The sequence below is a fragment of the Lucilia sericata genome, unplaced genomic scaffold, assembly GCF_015586225.1.
Source record: "Lucilia sericata isolate MDLA Ls3-8-SP2 unplaced genomic scaffold, ASM1558622v1 Contig001081F_arrow, whole genome shotgun sequence".
Classification (NCBI taxonomy): Eukaryota; Metazoa; Arthropoda; class Insecta; order Diptera; family Calliphoridae; genus Lucilia; species Lucilia sericata.
In genome coordinates this window covers 112,501-121,894 of record NW_023995056.1, presented here as the reverse complement: position 1 = coordinate 121,894, position 9,394 = coordinate 112,501, and the positions used below count along the sequence as shown (strand labels likewise).

General features: G+C 32.4%; 1 protein-coding gene across 1 annotated transcript; it reads left to right on the top strand.

The window, feature by feature from the left end:
- Positions 1-227: 227 nt before the first annotated feature.
- Positions 228-2,414, top strand: LOC119609896 (protein bric-a-brac 1; the record flags this gene model as incomplete). Its single annotated transcript, XM_037964921.1, has 3 exons — positions 228-285; positions 351-772; positions 842-2,414. Coding segments are annotated over 3 exons (1,602 nt in total), but the record flags the coding sequence as incomplete, so codon positions are not given.
- Between the last annotated feature and the right edge of the window lie 6,980 nt (positions 2,415-9,394).

Below are 9,394 nucleotides of genomic sequence, written 5' to 3'. Positions count from 1 at the left end.
CGTTCACGAAAGATTCCTTTTAAATACAGGTCAAATTAGCAAGTCAATATATTGAACAGTTGCATAAATATACATACATATACCAAATAGAGAAATATTCAAGGCTTAATTGGGTTTGAATTTGAATATTCTTTGTCTGATGTTGACTAAATAAGTTTTTTATAATAAATATATGCAGACAAACTAGATCATTGTTTAAAAAACTAAGAAAAACATTTTATTTTCAGGCGAAAATGTTGGAAAACTCGCATGCATGGATGGGAGCTTCAGGTTCCTCAATAGCAGGTTTGCATATTTAAGGAAAACTCTTGAAAAACAAAACATATTTTCGATTTTTTTATATTTATTAGCAGACAGTTATCAATATCAACTACAGTCTATGTGGCAAAAATGTTGGAACACCAATCAGAGTTTAATGCATCATTTGCGATTTCGTGAAAGAGGTCCCTTAAAGTCATGGCGACCTGAAACGATGGCAGAAGCAATTTTTAGTGTACTAAAAGAAGGTTTGTCACTTTCACAGGCGGCACGAAAGTATGATATACCTTATCCCACATTTGTTCTCTATGCCAATCGAGTGCACAATATGTTGGGACCTTCGATTGATGGAGGCCCCGATTTAAGACCGAAAGGCAGAGGACGGCCACAACGCATACTGCTGGGCATCTGGCCAGATGAACATATCAAGGGTGTCATAAAAACCGTTGTCTTCCGTGATGCCAAAGATCTAAAGGATGAAGGTCTGGCGCACATGCCCTATGGACGGCATTCGGTAGGTGATGTTGAAGAGACAATTCACTAAGAGCAGACATTGCATGCTAACTCTTGTTATTGTTTTTAGCCTGTTTTTCCATTTCAGGAGGGACCATTGAGTTATCCTGGTGTAGGTGGTCAATGTCCAAATGGAATGCCGGGGGCCACTGGTGATCAAATGTCGCAAGAGGCAACAGCCGCAGCAGTGGCGGCGGTAGCTCATAATATACGTCAACAAATGCAAATGGCGGCGGCGGCTCAACAGCAACAGCAGATGGGCGAAAGCCATGGTGGTCCAAATCTATTTAATCTTCCGCCTCATATGACTAGCGGTGGACCCATGTCGGGACCACCTGGTTCGGGAGGAGTACCTCTTCCCAAAGCCAGTATTTCTCCGGCTCTAAGCTCCTCATCGAATACCGCTAGTATGAGCGCAATGATGGGGCCAAGACATGTTCCTTCACCTTGTGGACCCACTTTACCGGGCATGCCACAACTGCCGCCTGGTATGGCGGTAGCTTTGCATATGGCCGGCAGTGGTCCTGGTGGTCGATGTGATCCCTCTTCCGTTTTAAGTCAACAGCAACAACATCAACTCCAACATTTGCACTTACAACAGCAGCACGCTCTTCACCAGCAGCAACAAAAACATCAACAGCAACATCAAATGGCATTTGGTCCACACGGCACTTCCTTGAGTCATACATCTGTTGGCGGCACTCCCTCACACACGGTCGTTCATCCCTCACTACAAAAATCAACGACGGCAACCTCAACAAAACCACACTCTTCCACTTCATCGCCGTCCAGACGTAACAGTCCCCACAGTCTGACGCCCTTACATTCTCCCCTCACGGAACTTGGTCTAGAAATGAGTTTTAAACCAACCCGACCATTTTCACCCTCCCGTCTATTTTCCGATGATATATCCGATATTGTTGGTGTTGCGGCCTCACCCTTACGATCTCCCTCAACGTCAACACATCCGTCATCCTCTCTAGCAGCAGTTACGACAGCAACAATAACTACCACTAGCAGTATTAATACAGCCACCGTCAGAGCATCTTCCTCAGAGCCATCAGGATCCGCGGCTACATCACAAACAACAACGGCGACATCAGCCGGAGCTATTGATAGTACAGCATCCGCATCAAGTAACATAAGTTCCACGGGGATTAAACTCGAACCTATTACGACAAGTAGCGATTAAGGAGATAGAAATAGATGATACAATACATACATATACATATGCATATTTATGTATTTATAAATACTTTTACTTATGTATGTATATTTTTTAACAACAGATCGAGCAACAAAAACAACAACAACTATAAATAATCATCCAGTTCCAGTATTTAAGTATTTTATACATCACAATTGTCCAATTCACTATCGGTTTTGCATCGTAGTCATAAAAATTAAAAACAAAAATGTGGAAACAAAACAATTATAAAAATATTATCGCCAACGACGATACAACGATACGACACCGATTGTGAATAGAACTAATAAGTTTTATTTGTATGTATGTCAGTTAAGATGTTTCGAAGATTTCTCTCTTTTCTTTCAAAATCTAAATTTCATATAAATATTCATATTTATAGTTACAAAAAGCCGAAAGACCAAATTTCTGACGAAAAGTCGAAATTTTAGTTTGAGTTCTGATTCAGTTCTAGTTCAGTTCTAGTTCAGTTCTAGTTCAGTTCTAGTTCAGTTCTAGTTCAGTTCTAGTTCAGTTCTAGTTCAGTTCTAGTCAGTTCTAGTTCAGTTCTAGTTCAGTTCTAGTTCAGTTCTAGTTCAGTTCTAGTTCAGTTCTAGTTCAGTTCTAGTTCTAGTTTCTAGTCAGTTCTAGTTCAGTTCTAGTTCAGTTCTAGTTAGTCTAGTTCAGTTCTAGTTCAGTTCTAGTTCAGTTCTAGTTCAGTTCTAGTTCAGTTCTAGTTCAGTTCTAGTTCAGTTCTAGTTCAGTTCTAGTTCAGTTCTAGTTCAGTTCTAGTTCAGTTCTAGTTCAGTTCTAGTTCAGTTCTAGTTCAGTTCTAGTTCAGTTCTAGTTCAGTTCTAGTTCAGTTCTAGTTCAGTTCTAGTTCAGTTCTAGTTCAGTTCTAGTTCAGTTCTAGTTCAGTTCTAGTTCAGTTCTAGTTCAGTTCTAGTTCAGTTCTAGTTCAGTTCTAGTTCAGTTCTAGTTCAGTTCTAGTTCAGTTCTAGTTCAGTTCTAGTTCAGTTCTAGTTCAGTTCTAGTTCAGTTCTAGTTCAGTTCAGTTCAGTTCTAGTTCAGTTCTAGTTCAGTTCTAGTTCAGTTCTAGTTCAGTTCTAGTTCAGTTCTAGTTCAGTTCTAGTTTTCTAGTTCAGTTCTAGTTCAGTTCTAGTTCAGTTCTAGTTCAGTTCTAGTTCAGTTCTAGTTCAGTTCTAGTTCAGTTCTAGTTCAGTTCTAGTTCAGTTCTAGTTCAGTTCTAGTTCAGTTCTAGTTCAGTTCTAGTTCAGTTCTAGTTCAGTTCTAGTTCAGTTCTAGTTCTAGTCAGTTCTAGTTCAGTTCTAGTTCAGTTCTAGTTCAGTTCTAGTTCAGTTCTAGTTCAGTTCTAGTTCAGTTCTAGTTCAGTTCTAGTTCAGTTCTAGTTCAGTTCTAGTTCAGTTCTAGTTCAGTTCTAGTTCAGTTCTAGTTCAGTTCTAGTTCAGTTCTAGTTCAGTTCTAGTTCAGTTCTAGTTCAGTTCTAGTTCAGTTCTAGTTCAGTTCTAGTTCAGTTCTAGTTCAGTTCTAGTTCAGTTCTAGTTCAGTTCTAGTTCAGTTCTAGTTCAGTTCTAGTTCAGTTCTAGTTCAGTTCTAGTTCAGTTCTAGTTCAGTTCTAGTTCAGTTCTAGTTCAGTTCTAGTTCAGTTCTAGTTCAGTTCTAGTTCAGTTCTAGTTCAGTTCTAGTTCAGTTCTAGTTCAGTTCTAGTTCAGTTCTAGTTCAGTTCTAGTTCAGTTCTAGTTCAGTTCTAGTTCAGTTCTAGTTCAGTTCTAGTTCAGTTCTAGTTCAGTTCTAGTTCAGTTCTAGTTCAGTTCTAGTTCAGTTCTAGTTCAGTTCTAGTTCAGTTCTAGTTCAGTTCTAGTTCAAAGATTCTCCCTTTTATTCCAAAAATTTAAATTTCTATCAGATATTTCTAAATAACTATAAGCCCACAGATCACATTATTGTGGAAAATTCGCATTTTTAGTGAAAATTCTGATATTTAGTGAAAATTCAGATTTGTGGTAAAAATTCAGATTTTTAATAAAAAGTCCAATTTTTTATGAAAAATCGGATTTTTAGTAAAAAGTCGTATTTTTAGTAAAAATTCGAATTTTTAACGAAAAATCGGATTTTTTAGTGAAAACTTTGGTTTACGTGAAAATTTGTATTTTTGAAAAATTCGAATAATAAATGAAAATTTTCATTTTTGATGATAAGTCGAATTTTTATCGAAAAGTCGCGTTTATGGTAAAAAATCGAATTTTTAGTGAAATTTTTTTTAGTAAAAATTATATATTTACTGAAAAGTTAGAAATTTTGTGAGAAGTCGAAATTTTAATGCAAAGTAATTGAATGAATCATTGAATGATGCTACTAATTTCGAATACAAAATTTAATTTCGGAACAATTACATACATACAAATTTACACAGACATATGTAAATATTTTAGCAATACTAATGCAATAGAATGATGGTGATAAGATGAGACCACGTAACTGACAATATATGAATGAATTTTCTAAGAAGAGATAATAATAAATCTAATGCTAGAATGAAATGAAAAATATGGTCAGTTACTTGAAATCACCAAATGACCATTCATCAATTAATGTAGATTCATTTCAAAATAAATAAATAAATATTTTTTAAAATAAACTAACCTAAAAAGAGATCTCTACAAAATGTATTACTTATTTAGTTAAAAATATAATTTTTATTTTATAAGCATTCCAACTTAATTAAACTGTAAATTAAGAAAAAAAATTTAAAAAAAACACAAAAATTTAAAAGAAAAAAAAAAACAAATTAAAACACGAATCAAAATGAATTTACGAAATGTGTGCCCAAAATTATACTTCTATGTATTTTTTTACTTATAAATTATTTTTTATATTTTTAAATTATTAAATTGAAAGAAAAAAAAACAAAGAAAATGTACAAAACTGAGAAAAAAATCTTTTTGGATAAAAAATAAACATTTAGGAAAACAAAATTAAATTTTAGGACATAACAAACAAAATTAAATGAAAAAATTAAATTAAACAACTAAAAATGCCTTTCGGAATAAAATTCAAAAATTACACACTAGAAAAATATAACGAAGAAAAAGTTAAACTCAAAAAAAAAAACAAAAACAAATATATTTATATTAAATCGAAATTTAGAATAAGTTTTATATTAAAAAAATAATATGTATGAGTAGTGGCGTGATAATGTTTAGTTGCTATTCCTTTAAGTCAGAGTTGAATGGATACCTTCGTTTGTGGAAAATCCTTCATTCGTCCTACATTCTCATCAAGCTGGATACTTCGGCTACTTAGATTAAAATAGACTAGACTATAGACTAGACTATAGACTAGACTATAGACTAGACTATAGACTAGACTATAGACTAGACTATAGACTAGACTATAGACTAGACTATAGACTAGACTATAGACTAGACTATAGACAAGACAATAGACTAGACTATAGACTAGACAATAGACTAGACTATAGACTAGACTATAGACTAGACTATAGACTAGACTATAGACTAGTCTATAGTCTAGTCTATAGTCTAGTCTATAGTCTAGTCTATAGTCTAGTCTATAGTCTAGTCTATAGTCTAGTCTATAGTCTAGTCTATTGTCTAGTCTATAGTCTAGTCTATTGTCTTGTCTATAGTCTAGTCTATAGTCTAGTCTATAGTCTAGTCTATAGTCTAGTCTATAGTCTAGTCTATAGTCTAGTCTATAGTCTAGTCTATAGTCTAGTCTATAGTCTAGTCTATAGTCTATCTAGTCTATAGTCCTAGTCTATAGTCTAGTCTATAGTCCTAGTCTATAGTCTAGTCTATAGTCTAGTCTATAGTCTAGTCTATAGTCTAGTCTATAGTCTAGTCTATAGTCTAGTCTATAGTCTAGTCTATAGTCTAGTCTATAGTCTAGTCTATAGTCTAGTCTATAGTCTAGTCCTATAGTCTAGTCTATAGTCTAGTCTAGTCTAGTCTATAGTCTAGTCTATAGTCTAGTCTATACTAGACTATAGACTAGACTATAGACTAGACTTAGACTAGACTATAGACTAGACTATAGACTAGACTATAGACTTGACTATAGACTAGACTATAGACTATAGACTAGACTATAGACTATAGACTAGACTATAGACTAGACTATAGACTATAGACTAGACTATAGAACTATACATAGACGAGACTATAGACTAGAAGACTATAGACTAGAATCGACTAGACGTATAGACTAGACTATAGACTAGACTATAGACTAGACTATAGACTAGACTAGACTAGACTATAGACTAGACTATAGACTAGACTATAGACTAGACTATAGACTAGACTATAGACTAGACTATAGACTAGACTATAGACTACTATAGACTAGACTATAGACTAGACTATAGACTAGACTATAGACTAGACTATAGACTATACTATGACAACTATAGACTAACTATATACTAGACTATAGACTAGACTATAGACTATATACTAGACTATAGACTAGACTATAGACTAGACTATAGACTAGACTATAGACTAGACTATAGACTAGACTATAGACTAGACTATAGACTAGACTATAGACTAGACTATAGACTAGACTATAGACTATAGACTAGACTATAGACTAGACTATAGACTAGACTATAGACTAGACTATAGACTAGACTATAGACTATAGACTAGACTATAGACTAGACTATAGACTAGACTATAGACTAGACTATAGACTAGACTATAGACTAGACTATAGACTAGACTATAGACTAGACTATAGACTAGACTATAGACTAGACTATAGACTAGACTATAGACTAGACTATAGACTAGACTAATGACTAGACTATAAGACTAGACTATAGACTAGACTATAGGACTAGACTATAGACTAGACTATAGACTAAGACTATAGACCTAGACTATAGACTAGACTATAGACTAGACTATAGACTAGACTAAGGACTATACTATAGACTAGACTATAGACTATACTATAGACTAGACTATAGACTAGACTATAGACTAGACTATAGACTAGACTATAGACTAGACTATAGACTAGACTATAGACTAGACTATAGACTAGACTATAGACTAGACTATAGACTAACTATAGACTAGACTTAGACTAGACTATAGACTAGAACTATAGCTAGACTATAGACTAGACTATAGACTAGACTATAGACAGACTATAGACTAGACTAATGACTAGACTATAGACTAGACTATAGACTTAGACTATAGACTAGACTATAGACTAGACTATAGACTAGACTATAAACTAGACTATAGACTAGACTATAGACTAGACTATAGACTAGACTATAGACTAGACTATAGACTAGACTATAGACTAGACTATAGACTACTATAGACTATACTATAGACTAGACTATAGACTATACTATAGACTAGACTATAGACTAGACTATAGACTAGACTATAGACTAGACTATAGACTAGACTATAGACTAGACTATAGACTAGACTATAGACTAGACTATAGACTAGACTATAGACTAGACTATAGACTAGACTATAGACTAGACTATAGACTAGACTATAGACTAGACTATAGACTAGACTATAGACTACTATAGACTAGACTATAGACTAGACTATAGACTAGACTATAGACTAGACTATAGACTAGGCTATAGACCAGACTATAGACTAGGCATTAGACTGTTTAATTACACTGCAGTATTTACACTGTAGTCTACTAAGGTCCAGAAAAGTGACTAATGAGATTGAAAAGTAAAGCGGCAATTGAAAAGCTTTGAACTGATTACCCTACAAAATACCTAAGAGCGGCAAAAGTGGCAAGGGAGTCTAAATAAATCATATGCAATATAAATTTTAGATCTTAAATTCGTTCAATTCTTAATGAAAACAGCAACCAAACGTTAAATCTTAAAAACACTCATACATATTAAATATTTTATTTAAATATAATATTGTATATGATTTTAATATAATTAAGAAAGTAAATTAAACAATTGCAAACAATTTGAGCTCATAAACAGTAAGCAATGTAAAACAGCTTATCTTTTAGATTTTTCGAAAAAAAGATTTATTTTAAAAACATTTTTTAGTATGACTTTACAGAGTCTAATAGGAAGTGCCTTCTTTTTCACATAAAATACAAAATAATTAATAAAAAAAAATATTTAAGTTTTTAGCTTAAGACGACTACTGAAGACGACTGCTTCTTTTTTTGGAAAATATTTAGAAAGGATAACTTTTTGAAATAAATTTTCTTTAATTATAAAAAAAGACCAAGACCAATTATTACACAGTTTACAGTTTGTTAGCACAAATTGTTTGTATTCCATTGCATTTATTTTATTTATAAATAATTAATTTTTATCGTTAAATAAAACTTTAGGAAATAAATTTTTGGCAAAATGTTGATATTTTATGTTAATTATAATTTATATAAATTATTTTCTTTTCGTAAAATGGAAATTAAAAGCACACAGTTTCTATTAAATCATGCAAACATTTTGTGAAACATATAACACATCTTAGGGGTAAAGGGGAGTATGCAAAACTTGAATTGAAAGTACATAATAGAACTCGTTTTTGAAAACTTGAAACTGAATGAACTGAAACTAGTTATTTAACTAATTACCTAGAGTTACTTCTGTTTACTTTTTTTTTATACATTTATAACTTTCGAATCAAGTTTTCGAAACTCTTCTAAACTCTACCAACACATACATGAAATAATATAACAAAAAAAATTAAAATAATCAAATAATTTGTAACCATTTAATTTAAAGTCTACACTTATCACAGTGTAAACATTTGCTCTATTCCTTTAATTTTCCGATTTCCGGATTTTAGTCAAAATTTCTTTATAATTTTTGTTTTCCATTAGTTTTGACTTAAACCTGCAAATTGGAAAAATCTAAAAGAATAAAGCAATTAATAGATGTTTCAATTTAAAACGAGAAAAACAAATATAAATATTTAACAAAAAAAATACTATTACATATTATTTTCAAATAGTCAAATTCCAATTACATTCAAATCAAAATAAACAATAAAGCAAAATAGTAAAAAACCCCAAAAGAAATTAACTAAAATATAATGTGAAAAAAAATGATCATTTAATCAAAGACATAAATTCATACTAAATTACATAAGTGCTTGTGTTAGTGTGCTGTGGCCGTAGGCTATTAGACTGATCTAAAATTAAAATTTCTTAATTTCAAACTAATCGGGTTTATTTTAAAACCACATTTAATAAAACTTCTCTGGACATAAACTTACTGCAGTCTAATTATTGACCAACCACGGCCCCAACACCTCCCACACACACCCACAACCATTTATGTAACATAAATGTATGAAAGCAATAAAATAGCCATAATTATTTATTATTATATTGTATACAAAATAAATGTAGTTTGTATTT